Source organism: Monoraphidium neglectum (genome assembly GCF_000611645.1).
Source record: "Monoraphidium neglectum strain SAG 48.87 unplaced genomic scaffold scaffold00327, whole genome shotgun sequence".
NCBI lineage: Eukaryota > Viridiplantae > Chlorophyta > Chlorophyceae > Sphaeropleales > Selenastraceae > Monoraphidium > Monoraphidium neglectum.
In genome coordinates, this window is record NW_014013301.1 from 12,550 (window position 1) to 30,869 (window position 18,320).

The following is an 18,320-nucleotide window of genomic DNA, read 5'->3' on the forward strand; positions in this document are numbered from 1 at the left end:
CCCCGCCGGCAGGACAGGCGCCCTTTACGGCGGGCCCTTGCTGCGAGCCGCGGCGCGCACCCCAGCCACTCCGCCCCCCCGCCCGCTCCCCCGCACCCATCACCACGCGCCTGCCGGCGCGCCGCGCGCAGGGCAAGGACGCGGTGGCTTTCCTGGAGGGGTTGGTGGTGGGCGACATCTCGGGGCTGGCAGACGGCACCGGCTCCCTCAGCGTGTTCACCAACGAGAAGGGCGGCATCATCGACGACACCGTCATCACCAAGGTGAGTAGACCCTCGGTGACGCGCGCAGGGCGGCTTGCCGGAGGCGCCTGGGGGCGTAAAAACCTGGCGTTGTCGGACTCACCTGCAATGGGGCGGCGCCCCGGCTCGGAATGCAGCCGGCTGTGTAGGGCCAGCCAAGCCGGCGACGAGCGAGCTGCAGCGCGCGCCAGGCCGTGCAGCCTCGACAGAGGGCGGGCATGTACTTGCTCAGGGATGGAATAAGAGTTTCACTTGCTTCGGCTGCGACGACCCCGGTGCGAGCAGGTGACGCCCACCGAGATATATCTGGTCGTCAACGCCGGCTGCCGCGACAAGGACCTCGCCCACATTGGCGCACACCTCAAGGCAGCACAGGCGCGCCCCGAACGCCGTCCTGCCGTCCACGCAGGGTGGGGGGATCCCACTCGGGTGTGGCGTGTCGCGCTGGCCCCTCCTGCGCCCGCTGCTCGCCGCACTGAGTATCCTCTGGTCTCCACTCCTCTCAACACGGGGCGCGGCTTCATTCCCCTACCCCCCCCCCCCTGCAGGCCGCGGGCAAGGACGTGTCCCTCGACGTCCACGATGACCGCGCGCTGCTGGCGCTGCAGGGCCCCGCCGCGTCCAAGGTGCTGCAGGGTTTGACCGCGTTTGACCTGTCAAAGTTCTACTTTGGAAACTTCGCGCGGTTCGAGGTTGCGGGCGCGCCTTGCTGGGTGACGCGCACGGGGTGAGCACACGCGCGCGGGACCGGGCGGGTGGGGGCCGGGCGGCCGCGAGGGGGGGTGGGGGCCCGGCTGGGGACTGCCGGGGCCGCGTCGGCGCGGCTGGGCGCGGCTTACGGCATGCAGAGGCGAGGAGTTTGCTCGATCAGAGGCCGGGGGGAGCGGCTGGAGCGGCGGCCTGGGCGCGCGGGCTGCCAGCTCAGCGGAAGGTGCGCGGGCATCGGCCGCGCGTCAGCTGATTAATCTTTAGCAAGGGATGCTCACGAGCAGCGCGTCCCTTGTTGCAGGTACACTGGAGAGGATGGGTTTGAGATCAGCGTGCCCAACACGCACGTTCAGCAGCTGGCTGACAAGCTCGTGGCCAATGAGGAGGTGCGGCGGCGCATGTGTTGCGATTCCGCATCACGTCCCCCTGGCGCCAGCACACGCAGTTGCAACGCGGCGCCCGTCGTGGCGCGACACCCCCCACGCCTGCACTACCCGCGACCCAAGCCGCCGCGCGGCCAGGGCTCAACGGTGGCCGCCCAAGTAGGCGGCGACGCTGCAGCACCAACCACGGGTGTATGCCGACGGCCGCGGCGCCGCTCCCCTGCCCTGGCAGGTCCGCCTGGCGGGGCTGGGCCCCCGCGACAGCCTGCGGCTGGAGGCGGGGCTGTGCCTGTATGGCAACGACCTCAACGAGGACATCACACCCATCGAGGCCGGCCTGGCCTGGACTGTGGCCAAGCGGCGGCGCGAGGCCTTTGACTTTTTGGGCGGCCAGGTGGGGGGCGGGCGGGGCTGACGCGCCGCGCTGCGCTGCGCTGCGCGCGGGCGCGGGTGGCGGCGGCCGATTAGAGCCAGTTGAATCCAGGAGGCTGGGGGTCCACTATGAAGGGAGTCGCGTGCAGGCCCAGAGGCAGTAGGGTGCTGGCCAGGCGCGCAACGGAGGGCGGCGTCCCCTCCCCGAGTTGGGACGCCGCCAGCATTGGCCGCACACACCCGCGCAGCTCGTTCAGCCCAGCGCTGGGGTCATGCCGCGCGGCCGCAACTCCCTGCAGACCGCGGCTGCGCCAGCACAGAACAGCACACCGCGTCCTATCCCATCCCAACACTTAGTTTGCTAAACCGCAACGCGGTCACGTCGCACGCGCGCGTCGTCACAACCGCCGCAGGTCATCAAGCAGCAGCTCGCCGACGGCGTCGCGCAGCGCCGCGTCGGCTTCGTCAGCAGCGGCGCGCCCGCGCGGCAGCACAGCGAGATCACCACGCCCGACGGCACGCGGGTGGGCGAGGTGACCAGCGGCGCCTTCAGCCCCTGCCTCAAGAAGAACGTGGCCATGGGGTGAGGGGGTGGGAGGGGGGCAGCTTGGGGGGATGATGCACGGGCAAGAGGAGCCTTGAGGGGAAGCGGGTGCCGGGGTAGGGGTGTATGCAGAGGGGTCATTGTGGAAACCCTCGCGGCCGGCGAAGCGCACAAATATGAGCGGGCTGGGGCTGCTTGGCCGACTGGAAGCTTGAGACTCCTGAGACGGTTTGAGGCACTCAGCACCTGGGCGCGCATGCGATTTGCGATTTGCCGCTGCAGCTCCCCTTGCGGTCAACCGCGCGCATAGGCTGGCCTGCACGACACACGCGCGCACACACACACACACACACACACACACAACCACACACACGCACAATACACACATGCAATTGTGCGCGGGCACACACGCACGCACACAAACGCACACGCACACCCTCACGCATACACACACACACAAACACATTCACGCGCGCCGCAGCTATGTCGACAAGGCGTACGCTAAGGCCGGCACCGAGCTCAACCTGGTGGTGCGCGGCAAGGCCCAGAAGGCCGTTGTCACCAAGATGCCCTTTGTCCCCACCACCTACTTCAAGGGATGAGCTACCGCCAACCCGGCGGCTGGCGGGCCGCGCGCCGAGCTGGCTGCCTGGGGGGCCCTGTCGAGCGGCGCCCGCCGCATGCGGGACCGTGCAACTTTGGCAGTCGGCACGAGGCGGCTTTCAGGCGCCGATTGGCCGTGTGTGCACGGCCGGGACTCCCCAGTTTTTGTTACGGCTTGCTTGCTTGCTTGTAATTCCTCGTCCCACTGGCGAGGTTGACACAGACGCGGCTGATGCACTGCTGGCAAATCGCGGATTTTTCGCACCGCGCCGGCAGGTGCATTGGGTTGTTGGTGGCACCGCGCCGGTTCAGACCTGGGGCCGCCCTGCTTAACAGGGGCAATTAAACGTCAAAGACCGCTTCCCGACCATGACATTGGCTTTGCAAATGGCCGCAATTCTACAGTGCCGGTGTGGAACAAATAAAATGGGCTCACTTGCATACCAGCAAAGTAAACGTATACAACTACAAACGTCTCATCCAGTGAGCTATAATTGTATATCCAGATATGTATATGGGTCACAGAACAAACAAGCGCAGAAGTGTCTGCGTATCTACTGTTTGCTGCTGCCACTGCTCGGGGTGCCGCTCCCACTGCCACCGCCACTGCTGCTTGCCAGGCTGTTAGGGAGAGGGATCTGCAATGCACGTGGAAGAAGGGCAACAGCAAAAAATTTACTGTCCTGTGCTGGAGCAGGGTGGTGGGGCTGCGGAGAGACACATGGTGCGATAGGCAGAGCGGGACCCAGGGGGCTGGCGGTTAGCTGCCCAGGCCCCTCTCACCCCGGCTTGCTGCGCCGTGCGCTCCACCCAGCCTCTCAAAGGCTCCTCCTGCTCATCCAAGCCAAGGACTCCAGCAAAGATGCCTCCCAGGAATGCAACAGGCTCCTGCGGCAGGCGGGGGCGCACAACACGAGGGGCCTTAGATAGGCCTTGTGTGGTGGCGAGCGCCGCTGCTAGACACACAACATCCGCACTGTTTGCGTGTCAGAGACCCTCAGACCCACCGTGAGTGCAGCACGTATGATCGGGTCGCTGATGCTGTCAGGCAGGCCCCTGGGTAGGGACGCGCATGTTGTCGCATGGCGCCACTGCTGCTGCTGCACACGGTGCGGTCCGATGGGTGCTGCTCGTGCTGGCCGCTGCGCATTGCGTTGTGATGGTCTCACGGCGGTCAACCTGAAGGCCTGCGCAACAGATGCGCTCATTTTCTAGACAATTGATTCTACAGCGACCGTCTGCGAACGAGATCTGACAGGTTGCGAACAAGGGTCGAGGCAGATACCGGTATTTATCTATGTGACACCGACTCGATACCATTACAGTGAAACAGAAACGAGACTCTGGCAGGCAGGCTGTCCTTCTTGGGGAACAAAACCACTGACTTCAATTGCTGACATACGTGCGTGTGCGTGTGGCACCAGCCTGGCAAGTGCGCAAGAACGCTGCCACCTGCAGCTCATCCAGTGAGGTATGATCACTACCCAGGTCTCTTGATTTGAGTGGTTTGATGTATCTCAGACCCTGACATTGCGCATGCTGCAGCAGAAATTCAGTAAACCCTGCGTGACTTACAAAAGCTATGTACTTGATGGCCTGGCGTCAGATGACCTAAGTGTCACAAGATAAGCCACCATGCACCAATTGTTTGTTTGATGCTGCAGCAGCTGTGCGTTCAAAACGGCGCTGTAGTGCACTTTGCAGCATCACATCGTCATGTGAGCGGGCATCGCAGCCCGCTGGAACACGACCGTCCATCCGGCCAGCGGTTCGTTTGTCGTCGCTCGAGGAGCAGCAAAACAATGAATGAAATACCTGCGCAGCCTTCATGCATGCCTTTAAATTAGGTTGGTCAACCTTTGCGCCCGCCGCGCACCTCAAGCAAGCTTGTCAATGCTCGGCCACGTCCAGTTAAAGCTGGGCGGCAGGCAAGCACCCATAGTGGGGTTGCACTTCAGTGGGCCCCAGTACCCGCAGCACTCGCTGTCGCTCTTGCAAGGGTCCCACTGCTGCGTACAGTTGGGCTTGCACACGCCCGTCGGGACGTGGGGATCCGCGCCCGGCAGCCTGAGCGCGCATGAGTGCCCGGCGCAGCATGTGCCCGCGACGTTGAAAGGGCCCTCACACGGCTCCCCCTCGCGCCGGCACGCCAGCTCCTTGTAGCGAGGCGGGGCTGGGCTGATCGCGGTCGCTGACGAGGACGCGGTTATCGCGCTGCAGGGCGGCCCGTCGCCTTGTTTGCGCAGCTCGTCGCAGCGCGACTGGGGGCCCATCGGAGGGGGAGCGGAGGTGGAAGTTGGGGTGGGCAGCAGTTGGGGGCGAGGCGGGACTACTGGAGGGCGCTTTGTCAGGCCTGCGCCATCACAGATTAGCAGCCGCTCGACTCCAGCAATAAGCGTCAACCCTGACAGCCAGCGCACTTACCTTGGCCAATGAGCACAGCGTCGCACCCTCTCCTATGCTTAACACTGGCACGCCGCAGAACCCGCCCCCGCCGCTCTTCGCCGATCCGCCGGCGCTCCGCGACGCCGTGCCGCTCTCCAACACGCCGCCCAGCGCCCGCAGCGCGGCCCTGACAGCGCCGTCCAGGGCCGCCGCAGTCGGGGCCCCCAGGACGACCTCAAAGTGATACATGCGCCCCCTCCGCTCCCACTCCGCGGCCGTCGGCGCGCGCAGCGGCTCGTACCCCACCACGCGCGTGCTGGCGGCGCCGGTGCCCTCCAGCAGCAGCCACCGCTGCACCGCCGACAGCAGGCCCTCCTGCACCGCCGCGTCGTAGCCGCCCGGTGACGTCATCGTGACGTTCACGCTGAGGCTCGCTTGGTCCGGCGTCCAGGTGCAGCGCCGGCCTGCCGGCCCGCCGCCGGCGCACTTCAGGAACGGGCAGCACTGCCAGCCGTGGCTGCAGCCCTCCCCCTCCCTCTTGCAGGTCGGCCCCTGCCGCCCCGTCAGCGAGCGGCACGTGCCGCGCGTCGGCGCGTCGGGCCGCAGGTCGCACTCCTGGAACGCCCAGCTGCAGCAATTCAGCGTCACCCCGTCACAGCCCTGGCCCTCCAGCCGGCAGACGGGCGCGGCGGGCGCCGCATCGGGCGGGACGGCGGTTTTTGTGGCCTTGGAGGACTCAATAAGGAGGGAGGAATTCGGGTCAAACGGGTCGAGTTCCGCCAGGTCCTGTGGTCAACAGCGGGGGACGAGATATGGGGTTGAGCGGCGGCTTGTGTGCTGTGGTGAGGGGCCCGAGTTGTGGAGGCAAGGTCGAGTGCTTGTGACTCCCAGGATGATTTGTTCAAGGGAACACAGTGTGGCAAGGGGCAGGAGGGCACCCGGCCGCGGCACATGAGGCATATCCGCACCGGGGGCTGCGCACCCGCCACCCTGAGGACGCTTCCCCTGCTGTCTGGCCGCGACGCTAGTGGCGGCGCGTCAGCACACGCCGCTCCAGCTGAGCCCCGCCTTGTGCCCTCTGCTCACCGCGGCGTATTCGCAGAGGCCCGTCACGCCGCCCTCCACCTGCAGCGAGCACGCGCCCCCCCTGTTGACCGCCACCACCGCGGCGTCGCGCGTCGCAGCCGCCTGCCGCGCGTCCTTGCCTGCGCGGTCGCACGGCGCAGGTGGCTGGACCAGCTTGGGGAGCGCCGTGGCCCGGCGCCCACGGCTCATACGCGCTCGGGCGCGTCGCAGACATAGGTGCGTTGGCGTTCCGCGGCTGGGCCCGCCGCACCGCCTTTTATTTACTCACGCCTCCCAAAGGCCAACCTGGAAAAAGGACGATGAAGTTGTAGACAATCCCGGCCTCTGTCGCACGCGGCTGCTTCGGCAGCATGCGCCTGCGGCTGGCGACCTTGAGGCTGACGGCCTCGTGCCTGGAGGAGTGCACCCAGCCGGCCACGGCGGCGCCACCCTCCTGAAAGCGCAGGCCGCTGGCGAAGGCCGCCTCCAACCGCGAGTCAAACGCCGCCGGCCTGCGCACGACCACCCTCGCGCTCATGGCCGCGAGGCCGTTCGCCCTGGCTCGTGCACGCACTGCCGCCGCTGCTTGCAGCGTGCGGCCCGCGGGCGCCGCTGTTGTTGGCCATCTGGCATTTGATGTGCAAGCCAAGCTTCCTGGGGCGCAAGCGCCTGAATTACGGGACCCTGTTTCTGTCGTAGCGCGCGCTACTGCAAGGACTGCTGCCCTGCCGATGGCGTATTGCGGCGGGCCATGCAGCATCGGTTCTGAGCGATGGACAGGGTGACAAGAGACAAGGTACAGCATACACGGTGACAATCAGGCTGAGGTCATGCCATACAGGCAGTTCCATCAAAATATTCCTGCTCACATCAAGAAGAAGGATGGTCCAGCTACCCCATGGGAGCGGTGGCACCTGCACCCATTTGCCATGAGCGGCGTGCCCTGCTGCTTCGCGCAGCTGGAGCCGCAATCTCCGCAACAGCGTTCTTGCGTGCAGTTTTGTGTGATCAACCTGATCTTAGGCACGATGACGGGGTATGCCCTTGCTGCATGCGCGTAGGGCAAGTCAAAGGTCGATGAGGCGATCTGAAGGGCAGCTAGCCTATCGTTTGGCGATGCGATGTAATGCTATGCCATATATGTGATCTGGATTGTCCGATCTGGCTTTGCAGGCAACCGCCGCGGAACAGCTGCAGCCCGCGGGGTACTGTAGGTCAGCTGTGGTGCAGCCAGCACCCGGTATCACCGAGTGTTCCGCGGAGAACTCCGGATAATGTATAAATTGCCTATGCAGGAAGCGATGTTGCAGCACCGTCGGATAAGGAGCTGCCGCAGACCTTCCCTCGGGGCCGCCCAAATTGTTGAGAGCTGCCAACAGCACAAGCGGCTCCCTGGGCGCGGATGGTTTGGTTGCCTGCACTGTGCAGCGTACATTGTTCCAGACCTCCTAGCAATCTGGAAATCTGGCACCATCGTGCTTTCGACGGCACACCAGCACCCTGCAAGTGGTTAGTGGTTGGTTACATCGCGACCGTGCGCCATATTTGTCGCGCCCAAGGGATGCATCTGATGACAGTGACTGCAAGCCAGCCCAAGCTGCTTGCGCAGAAGTAGTTGCATTGCTTGGTGGTATGCGTGACAGGGCCAGCAGGCGCAAAGCGCGGGCTCCACAGTCCACCCGCGAATGTGCCTGAACAGAAAATAAGCCAGGTAACTGGAAAATGCCACGAAGCCACGTCTTGACACACACGGCAGTTGCTTTTTGACGCAATCAATGGAGCATGAGCGCGAGCGCGCGGCGCTCCATGCCGCCCGCATCGGCGCAGCGGCGGTTGGAGCAGCGGACAGAAAGTGTTGATCCCGGCATCAAGGAATTCATGACCTGCCTAGAGTTGCCCCTGCATTTGGCGCATGGGCCGCACACCCCCAACACAGGCGTGCCGCAGCGCCTGCCATTCGGAGCCAACAATAACTTGAATATCCTCAAACCGCCTCCTTCTTGCTGTCAGCTCGAATGAGCGGCAGCTTCTCCTCCGCCGCAGCGCCCCCGCCGCTGCTGCCGCCACCTGCGGCCTGCGCAAACTTCTCCCTTTGGTACCAAAAGATGCCGACCAACGCAATGGCGTAGCCGCACCACTGCTGGCCAGTGACCGGCGTGTGGTATATCAACTGCGTGTGCGGTGACGAGGTGGAGGTTTGGTTGGGTTGGAGAGATGGGGAGAGACTTGGGAGGAGAGAAGAACGTACCTACGCTGATGCATCGCCAAGTCTGCTTGCGAGCTGCACAATGCAAATGCGGGGCGCCGTCGCCGCGCAGCCGTGCCGCCAGCGCAGCGCCTCGTGCCGCACGCAGCAAGGGTGTTTCCCACGCCGCCACGACCGGCCCCCACCCTCCTTCGCCGCCCTCACGACGTGCATCAGACTGCTCCCGCCCGCCTCCTGCCACCTCCTGCTGTGCCACGCCCGCATGCCCCGCCCCGCGGCCCGTCCCACGGCCCGGCCTCGGGCCCACCCACCATGGCCGTGAGGATGCAGACCCACTCCTTGAGCGGCCCCGTGATGCTCGTCGTCAGCGCGCTCGTCTTGCCGATCAGCGTGAACACCACCAAGTTGAGGCTCGCGGCCGCCATGCAGCTGCCGCCCAGCCACGCCCAGGGGATCGGGTGCGTGTGGTTGCGCAGCTTGGACGACTCCATAAGCAGCGCCGGGATCAGCAGGCTGGCCGCGGCCATGGGCGCGACGCAGTACAGCGTGCCCACGGGCGACAGCTTGACCTCGTTCTTCTGCATCACGAGCTGCAGCAGCGTGCAGCGCACGGCGTCGGACACGATGGAGCCCAGCTGGAGGGAGACGCCCAAGAAGTTGGCGCGGACCTCCCCATAGGACGCGATCATCACGCCTGCGGCGACGATCAGGACCTTCAGCATCGACCGGTTGTTGTAGGTCTCGGTGCCAAACAGGAGGCCGACCATAAAGGTGGTCGCGGCGCCGCAGGCCTGGTCGCGGCGCGGGCGGCGGGGCGCGGCGCGTGGGTTTTGGGCCGCGGGAAGCGGGGGGGGGGGGGGGCGTGCTCTCGCCGATGACTGCCGCTGTGAGGGTGCGCAGGCCCGCTGCAGGCTTGTGGTGCTGAAGGACCAAAACACCACGCCAGCGGCCTAACAGCAGCCGCGCCCGCTGTGCCCGCCCATGCCGGCCCGGCTGCGCCAGCCGCCCAGTGCCCGCTGCCCGCACCTTGAGCATCTGGATGCTGGGCACGGATAGGTACAGGAATGCCGAGTTGGCGAGCACCAGCACGAAGCCGAAGAGCGCTGCGATGCCGCCCAGCTGTATGTAGAATTTGGGCTTCACCTTGCTGAACGGCGGTGGCGCGTGCTGCCGACCGTCGGGCGTGCAGTGGATCAGCAGCGCCGTGCCCGTGAACGCTGCCACCATGTGCAGCGTCGCCAGCGTTGTCGGGAAGCCGAAGTGCAGGTAGAAGAGCAGGTGCTTATTCAGCAACACGCATAGGGCGCTGTTGGCGATCCACGCCAAGATGCAACCATACACAAACTTGGCGGAGACGGGGTGGTGGTCCCCCATGCTGGACGACGGGTATATTGGTGGGGACTACTACGTCGTATCAACTTGTGCTCTCCGCTGCCCTGGTCGTGCACAATTGAAGAAGCCCGCGCGGCCACCCCGACAATAGCACGGAGACGAGGTCACAGGCGGTTGAGTATATTGCCTAACAGCTTGAGTATCATATAATTTTACGTTGGTCGGCCAAGAGCAGCCAGTCACCGGGCTCCTGCTGAAGCTTGCAAGAACTGCGGTGGTCTGTTTAGGGAGTATCCAGCTGAGCGACAGGAATCTTGGGAGGGATTCGATATTGTATGGCCCTTCACTTCTAAGCATCCGCCTGGGTACCACCTGCCTTGCCGTCACCGGCCACTCCCGTAGGTGACACAGCCGGGCCAGGGTCTCAGTAGCCTTCAAACCTTGGGCTGCAGGCTTGCGGTAAGCGGCAGGGGGTATGACAAGGGACATACGACAACAGATGGCAGCTACCTCTAGGCGTGTCAGCCACCGCCGTCTGTTGCGGTTTGCTTTTCGGGCGCTTCCGAGGGTGGTTGTCCTCACCCCCCCTTCCTTGCCACCACAAACAACGCCAGCAGGTTGCAGATTGACACAAATCTCATTGATACGCCCGCTCTCGCTCCCGCTGTGAGGCCCATCACCACCAAACATTGTGTTGAGCATTTACAAATCGCCTTTGCGGTGACGTGGAAGAAGAGTCATTGCAATGCCGGCGGCATCTTGTGGGTCTAAATCTGTTCAGCCCCGCGCGCGCTGGCACCCCGCCGTGCGCGGCGCCCCCCCGCAAGCGTTACACGCCACGGGGCCGCGCGCACGGCGCCGGCGCGCGCAGCGCCCCCAAACACCCCGCTGCTGCGCGGCCGCCGCCTAGTAGCGGTACGCCGGGGGCTTGTAGGGGCCGTCGACGGGCACGTTGATGTAGGTCGCCTGCGACGGCGTCAGGCGCGTGAGCTTCACGCCCAGCTTGGGCAGGTGGAGGGCGGCCACCTTCTCGTCCAGGTGCTTGGGCAGCACGTACACCTTCTTCTCGTAGCGGCCGCTGTTGCGCTCGTTCCAGAGCTCCAGCTGGGCGATCACCTGGAGTGGGGCGGCGAGGGCGGCAGGGGTGCGGGGTTAAGAAGGGGCGTGGCGCGAGAGGGATTCACATTGGTGTGCTGGCTGCTTGGTGTGCTGTGAGGTACACAGCAGGCGCGGGGCCCAACTGAAGCGGGCACAACAAATGAGTGGGGACGAACAACACGCGCGGTGCCTGCATCGCGGGCACTGCCACGTACCTGGTTGGTGAATGAGCAGCTCATCACGAAGCTGGGGTGGCCGGTGGCGCAGCCCAGGTTGAGCAGGCGGCCCTCAGCCAGCACGATCACGCCGTGGCCGTCGGGGAAGATGAAGCGGTCCACCTGCGGGGAGGGGGCAAACGCAGGTTGGTTTCAGCGGCTGAAGGTCTCACCATTGTGGCAATAACTCAGGCAACCGAGCCAGGAAAACAGCCCCAATGCAGGCAAGCAGGCAGGCAATTGCACAGCCAGCGGGTTGGCGGACCCCTGGATGGTCACCTGGGGCTTGATGTTCTGGCGCTTGATGCCGGGGTAGTCGTAGAGGCCGGCCATGTCAATCTCGTTATCAAAGTGACCGATGTTGCCTGAGGGGGTTCAAAGCCGCGCCGGCACCAAGTGAGTAAGGGACAGGTCAGGTGGAAGGCACACAGCTCTTTACCGGCGGAAACTGCAGCACCTCACGTGCCGCCAGTGCAGCCGCTCGCACAGTGCAGGCGGCCAACTACAGGCACCCCCTGCGCCGCTCCCTCCGCGAGCCCCCGAGCCCCTGCGCACCGACGATGGCGTTGTTCTTCATCTTGGCCATGTGCTCGGCCATGATGATGTCCTTGTTGCCGGTGGTGGTGATGAAGATGTCGGCGGTCTCCAGCACGTCCTCCAGGGGCAGCACCTGGTAGCCCTCCATGGACGCCTGCAGCGCGCAGATGGGGTCGATCTCGCTCACGATCACGCGCGCGCCGCCGGCCTTCATGGCGCTGGCGCAGCCCTTGCCCACGTCACCGTAGCCCGCGATGAACGCCTGGGGAGGGGGTTTCGGGGGAAGAGGCCAGGTGAGATGTCCTGTTGGCCAGCTGGTGGCGAATTGTGGTCCACACTACATCACAACAAGCGACAGGCTGGCGAGATACCGCAAGGTAGCCATCGCCGCTGTAAAGCAGCGCCGACCCGTCGGCCGGGCGCCTGCACTCCCAACGCCTTCACCCACCCCCCACCCTCCCTCCCGGGTGCTCACGATCTTGCCGGCGATCATGACGTCGGTGGCGCGCATGATGCCGTCAGGCAGCGAGTGGCGGCAGCCGTACACGTTGTCGAACTTGGACTTGGTGACGCTGTCGTTCACGTTGATGGCGGGGAAAAGCAGGGTGCCGGCGTCCTGCATCTCATACAGGCGCTTCACGCCGGTGGTGGTCTCCTCAGACACGCCCTGCATCTTCTTGGCCATGCGGGTCCACTTGGTGGGGTCCTGTTGGGTGGTGACAGGGGCGAGCGGGCGATGGCTCAGGAGGGAGGCCTGGTTTGTGACTTTGGGACACGGCGTCTCAGAGTGTCTTACGGATAAGGCAGCGAAGCTTTGCATCACACATGCAGCACAGCATGGCAGCCCCACTCTGCGTGGCCATGGGGCCGCGCCCGACGGTTGACCCCGGAGCGCCGCCCACCGTCTTCAGGGTCTCCTTGATGATGGAGAGCACGATCTTGAACTCGGGGTTGGTGGTGGAGTTGGGGTCGGGCACGGTCCCGTCCTTTGCGAAGTCGGCCTCGGCCTTCACACCCTCTGCGGTCAGAGGGTTGTCGTGTCAAGCTGGATTTAGCCGTGCGGCTAGGTGCTGGCAACACTGCAACATGCAGGGCAGGCTGTTCAGAACTTTGCACCATCAACCCCTGCCGCCCCCTGCGCGACAGTCTTGCTGACCCCTTGTCCGCAGCTTCCCCTCCTCGACCCCTGCCCGCAAACACCTCTGTACCCAGACAAGCCTGCCAGCAGGCCCGCGCACCGTGGATGATGAGGGTGGCGTCGCCACCGTCGTCGACCAGCAGGTCGGCGCCCTCGCCGTCGGGCCAGGTCAGCGCCTGCTCGGTGCACCACCAGTACTCCTCCAGGGTCTCGCCCTTCCAGGCAAACACGCTGGCGGAGTCGCGCGCGATGGCCGAGGCGGCGTGGTCCTGGGTGGAGAAGATGTTGCAGCTGCACCACCGGACCTCGGCGCCGAGGGCCACCAGGGTCTCGATCAGCACGGCGGTCTGGATGGTCATGTGCAGGGAGCCGGCGATGCGGGTGCCCTTGAAGGGCTGGCTGGGGCCGAACTCGTCGCGGCACGCCATCAGGCCGGGCATCTCGGCCTCTGTGGAGTGAGCGCCGCATGCAGGGGTTGCAGTAGGTAAGATCACAAGATCAGACATCTCCGGGTTGTGGGGAGGCCCGCCTATATCGCAAGTCTGAAACGAATGAGGCAAGGTGAGGTGGCGGTGGTCGCGATCAGCACGCCGCTAGCGTCAGGGTGCCCGTGCGCAGCGCTGCCAGACCACAAAGGCCTTCAAACGCACCAGCGAGCTCGATCTCGAGACGACCGAAATCGGCCTCATTGATGTCCTTGACCTTGAACTGTGGGTTAGGCATCAGGTGGACAGAGGCGGCCGGTAAGCAGTGCCGCGTGCCAGTACTGCCTGGCCCAGCCACGCCGGGCACAGACGGGTGGTGCGCGCTGGCGCCAACCCAGCCGCCGCACTGTGCCCGGGGCCGATGCTGGCCTTCCGTGCGCCTTATGTTCGACACGTTCGTCTAAATTTTGAAGATCCAGCAGGGCCGCACGGGAGCCCGCTGGGCGGGGCGCAGAAAGGCGATATGCCCGGCTGGGGAATGCGCCACTGATCCCATCTGATCGCACGCGCAAGCCTGCCGAAGGGTTGCCCACCTCACGACCGCTAGCACCCTGCTCCTTCTTAAGCTCGACAGCCATGTTTGCGATGCGGTGGGCGACGATCTGGGAGAAGGTCGCGAGGAGCGTTTATGCACCGTCGAAGGGTGCAGTGAAAAAGGTGAAGGTAAACGTGGCTGATCGCGCCTTTTGGGCAGAAATGAAGCGTGCAGGAGGGCAAACGTTGGCAGTGCGCAGGTGCTCGCAGGAAGCTCCGGGGAGGCTGGGCACCTGAGTCACTCAAAAACAAGAGAAAAGACTCCCTACGATGTCATATCACCACCATGCTACGGGGCTGCGGCTGCCACCCAAGTGACGGGTTCCCGCCTTGATGAGCACCTCCTCGTCGAACGCTATCGCGCTGTACGGACTCCGATGTAAAATTTCTGCTGTAGGCCTAGAGATAAGGAGCCACGCCCCTGATCAAGACGCTTGCACGCACAGCGCCTGGCGGTCCGACGTGTTGACCACCACGCAGACTGTGGCACTCGACCACACGGGCACGGGAACGCGAACGGCGACAGGGCCAAGGGGTATGACAGCTGGTTCCGCTTACAACGCCGTCTGTATGTGCTGACGGGGCGCCTTTAACCGTCCGCCGCCTCCCACTCCACTGCCCCCACTTGGTGGTCCGCTGCCCCCCTCCCGCTCCCGCTGCCTCTCTTCGTGCGCGCGCCGCATCACGCCCTCCTCATCGACTGCCACCTCGGCCGCAGCTTTGCGGAACGGCTCGAGCGTCTCCTGCTGGCCGCACCGCTGCAAGTGGCGGCGGCGGTGGAGCAGCACCGTGTCCACGTGCTGCCCTTGCTTCTGCGCCAGCTCGAGTGCACGGGCCCATTGATGCATGCGGATGTGGAGCTTGACTGCCCGGTAAACCAGGCCCGCCTGGCAATTCAGATGGTAAGGATGCAGCGGCACAAATCGGCGCGATGAGCGGCGCACTGTTGCGTCAGCCTACGGCAGCACCGCGTTTGATGGGTTGATTACCTGATGCAACATGAGCCTGGGTTGCCACCATAAAAGGGCGGATGAAGAATAGCGTCCTAGAAGCAAGCTCTAGCTGTGCACGCAGCCCGTCACTACCCCGCACCTGCAGCAACAGCGCCTCAGCCTCTGCCGGCTGCCGCCGGTAAAGCGCCAACTCCGCTGCGCGAGCCTGGGTGCTTCGCAGCTGCCCGCAGCGCTGCACAAACATGAGCTTATCAGCGGCGCCGATGGCGGCGAACGCCGCCTCGCCTACTGCTAGCTCGCCGGCACCCACTGCCATGGCAGCTAGGACCGCCCAGAGGCTGGGGTCACCAACAAACCTGGGCCGCATGGGGCCAGGTGGCGCATAGTGAGCGGGGCCACAAACGCGCACAATGAAACAGGACATGCCCGCATGCAGCACTCGCGCAGCTTCAGCACGTGAGGCAGCATAAGTCAACACATAAACAGGGCGCCCACTGGCTGTCATGGCATTGAGATCGCAGGCAGCGCTCTACTCTAGTGCGAGCACTCCGCGGTCCCCCACCTGCACAGGCGCGCTGCCTTGTCCCACTGCGCGCCCCGCACCAGCTCATAGAGCATGGCCGGGTGGGGTGGCACCCACGCAGCTACCCGCGCGCCATCAGCGCGCGCCACCAGGACATTGCCGCCGAAGAAATCTGACACCTGCGCGCCTGGCCCAAAGTTGCTGCGGCGGCGGGCGGTGCGGGGGGCGCGGTCGGTGTGAGAGTGCAGGCAGCGCGCTGCGTCGCTGCGTGCCAGGGGCTGCGGCGCGGCCCCAAAAGCCCGGCAGCGCGGGCGCGCGCGCCTCTGAGCCGCCGCACCTGTCCCCGCGCGTGGCGCGCGTTGCATCCAGCAGCCCTGGGTCGACAAATGCGACCCCCGGGTGGTGCCACACCACCAGCTTCCCGTCCACCACGGCCGCCAGCATGGGGCACGCGTCGTGCCACGTGGCCGCGTCGACGTTGGAGGCCAGCTTGGAGGATGCTCGGCGCGCCACATGCACGAGGGTCAGGTCCCTGTTGGAGTCCACTATGGCCAGCAGCCGCTCCGCCACTGTGCCGGCCTGGGGCCAAAAGGGGGGGGGACGGGCGCTTGAGGGGGGGCGCAGCCGAGCAGGTTTGGCAACGGGTAGGCTGGTGCTAATGACCAGAGCCACGCTCGGGCCCCGCGTGCGTGCGTGGTAAATTTGCTCGCGCCCCGCGTGCGTGCGTGGTAAATTTGCTCACGCACGCGGGGCGCGCCGTAAGCGTAAGGGGGAAGGCGGAGGGATGCACATGCAGTAGGCAAATCCCTGCACATGCGCTCTGAACTAGTTTCCAGGCGCACCTGGCTGAGTGCCACTTGTCGAATCTCCACTCCATGAGCTACGGGCTCCCCTTGCTGGCGGCCCTGCGGCAGCGAACGCGGGAGACACGGAGGCCGTTTCCGGTGTGTTTGTAGCAGCCGGTTGCCAGCAGCAACAGCAGACACCGCAGCTGGTGTGCTCGCCAACAGCAGAGACACGGGGTGCACGCTCTGTGCATGGCCATCACATGTACACCGGCCTGCACTGCAGCCGCAGCAGCCCCGCGCGCCCACGGCTTTTAGTTCCTCGCCCGCCACCGCCCGACCTTCCCCGGGGGCGCACCTGCGCGGTGTCGAACAACCGCACGCTGCTGCCCCCCGGCCCGTCCATCGCCGCCAGCGTGTCGGGGCTGAGGCTGACCATCTGCGCGGACAGCAGCTCCTGCCGCATGCCGGCGGCCTTCGGGCTGCACACCACGCGGCCGTCATACGTCACCACCTGCAGTGCACACGGCCGCGTCATCACCACGAAGCGCCCCAATGTGGGTGCCTAGGCGCAGCCGCGTGCTTGCGCACGTGATAGGACGCCGGCGAACTATTGTACAGCAGCGTGTGCAAGCGCGCGCACGCACGTGCCCGCGCATACCTGCATGCCCGACGCCGCGTCGCAGAGCAGCATGGAGCGCTCGCACTGCAGGAGCAGGTGCAGTGGCTGCTGCAGGTCGAAGATGTGGGGCGTGTTGAAGTTGGAGGTGCTGTAGATGTGGCACTGCGCCGACGCCGCGACCACCAGGTGGCCGTAGCCTGCGACAGCCCGGCAGCAGCAGCGGCGGGGACGTGTCCACTACGATCAAAGTCCAGGTGTGGTGGTTGTTGACCGACGCTTACGCAACGCCAGGCATCCTGCGAGCCGCCTGTGCACCACTTATCTTGCGCCCATGCAATTACTAGCCAGCCGGCCAGGGCGTCTGGCCCTGCCTCTTGAGGTGCCGCAGGGCGGACCCAAATGCCCCACCATTACTGGGATCAACCCCACCTGCCGCAACCACATTGCGCCCAATTGCACACCCTCGCAACGCGAAAGCGCGCCGCCACGTGCGCGCCTGCGCCGCCGGCCCCCGCCCCTGGGCCCCTCACCCAGTGACACCTTGACCACGGGGTCCCTGAATTCAAGCAGCTCCTGCGTCTCCCCCAGCACGTCATGCACGCGGATCCGCCGCTCGTCCTGCGGTCGCAGGTCAGAGCAGCCCCACAATCCCAGCGAGTCAGGAAGCCATGATGCTCAGCAGCAGATTCGGCCCTCCAAAGGACCAGCTTCAGGGCAAGCGGCTGGGCGCCGCCGCGGCGCTCGCGGCAGGAGGTTGCTGGCCTAGAGGGGCGGCGAGAGGGGAGCCCCTGCAACACCGCGCCGGCCGTGCGCCGTGCCGCGCGCACCTCCAGGAGCGCGTGCACGCGCCTGTCCTCCAATCGGATGTCGACCAGCCGCCCAAACACCACACCTCCGCCGCCGCCGCAGCCTGCCAGCTGCATGCCGTCGGGGGACCAGGCCAGGCCCAGGATTGACCCCACCTCCGCGCGGGCCTGAGGGGGAGTTTGACCACATTGATGGGTCAAGCAAACCGCTGAGCAGCTATTGGCCAGGGGAGCCCAGGCTGCGGTGGGGCGCCCCTCACACCCCTGCACGCACGGCCACTGGCCGCAGGCTCGACGCTCAGCTGACACCAGGGTCCCTCCGCGCGTGAGGTTGCGTTTTGTGTCCATCATTTCTGTGTCTTCCAGCAGGCACAAGGGATGCCTGGACGCACCTTGGCGTGCGCCCAGCCCATGCGGTCGCAGAGCGCGATGCTGTTGAAGGACCCCGCGGCAAACATCTCGCCGCCGGGGCTCCACGCCACGCTGGTCACCGCGTGGTCGCCGGGCGCGCTCGAGAACAGTGGCCGGCCAAACGCGTCCCACACCTGAGCGCGCCGGGGCCAGGCTACTGGTCAAAACGGTGACAGCTCGGCCCCTCGCAGTGCGGTCAGGCCACCGGCGGAGGCAGCCTTGATTGTGCGCGGCTCATCCCAAATCGCAGCGAGGAGCAGGCGTCGCTGCACGGTAGCAGGCGTCCGCGCCGCACCCCGCCCACCTTGTACTTGCAGTCCTCCCCGGCAGTCACGATGAGCCCGCTGACCGGGCTCCAATCCAGCGCCAGCAC

General features: G+C 65.5%; 4 protein-coding genes across 4 annotated transcripts in view; 1 reads left to right on the forward strand and 3 right to left on the reverse strand.

Annotated features, from left to right (window-relative positions):
- The window catches only part of MNEG_2785 (aminomethyltransferase), a gene marked incomplete at both ends in the record, with an annotated part of 3,550 nt that extends 699 nt beyond the window's left edge, over positions 1-2,851 (forward strand). Inside the window, 7 exons of the mRNA XM_014048739.1 lie at positions 132-263; positions 528-671; positions 791-969; positions 1,252-1,336; positions 1,566-1,727; positions 2,119-2,288; positions 2,731-2,851. Coding sequence (XP_013904193.1) covers positions 132-263; positions 528-671; positions 791-969; positions 1,252-1,336; positions 1,566-1,727; positions 2,119-2,288; positions 2,731-2,851 — 993 coding nt within the window. The remainder of the gene's footprint in view (positions 1-131; positions 264-527; positions 672-790; positions 970-1,251; positions 1,337-1,565; positions 1,728-2,118; positions 2,289-2,730) is intronic.
- A 2,348-nt stretch (positions 2,852-5,199) lies between these two features.
- MNEG_2786 (hypothetical protein) lies at positions 5,200-6,840 on the reverse strand (the record flags this gene model as incomplete). The annotated part of the gene is made up of 4 exons (XM_014048740.1): positions 5,200-5,205; positions 5,277-6,023; positions 6,324-6,442; positions 6,609-6,840. The coding sequence occupies 4 exons, from the start codon at positions 6,838-6,840 to the stop codon at positions 5,200-5,202; spliced, it is 1,104 nt and encodes a 367-aa protein (XP_013904194.1).
- Positions 6,841-8,286: 1,446 nt separating this feature from the next.
- MNEG_2787 (hypothetical protein) lies at positions 8,287-9,882 on the reverse strand (the record flags this gene model as incomplete). Its single annotated transcript, XM_014048741.1, has 3 exons — positions 8,287-8,472; positions 8,820-9,299; positions 9,535-9,882. The coding sequence occupies 3 exons, from the start codon at positions 9,880-9,882 to the stop codon at positions 8,287-8,289; spliced, it is 1,014 nt and encodes a 337-aa protein (XP_013904195.1).
- Positions 9,883-10,746: 864 nt separating this feature from the next.
- MNEG_2788 (adenosylhomocysteinase) lies at positions 10,747-17,994 on the reverse strand (the record flags this gene model as incomplete). The annotated part of the gene is made up of 20 exons (XM_014048742.1): positions 10,747-10,956; positions 11,154-11,276; positions 11,433-11,518; positions 11,709-11,952; positions 12,166-12,396; positions 12,593-12,708; positions 12,929-13,276; positions 13,479-13,536; positions 13,847-13,915; positions 14,189-14,238; positions 14,473-14,734; positions 14,940-15,156; positions 15,363-15,524; positions 15,661-15,902; positions 16,166-16,228; positions 16,467-16,622; positions 16,770-16,927; positions 17,261-17,348; positions 17,558-17,704; positions 17,929-17,994. The coding sequence occupies 20 exons, from the start codon at positions 17,992-17,994 to the stop codon at positions 10,747-10,749; spliced, it is 3,096 nt and encodes a 1,031-aa protein (XP_013904196.1).
- Between the last annotated feature and the right edge of the window lie 326 nt (positions 17,995-18,320).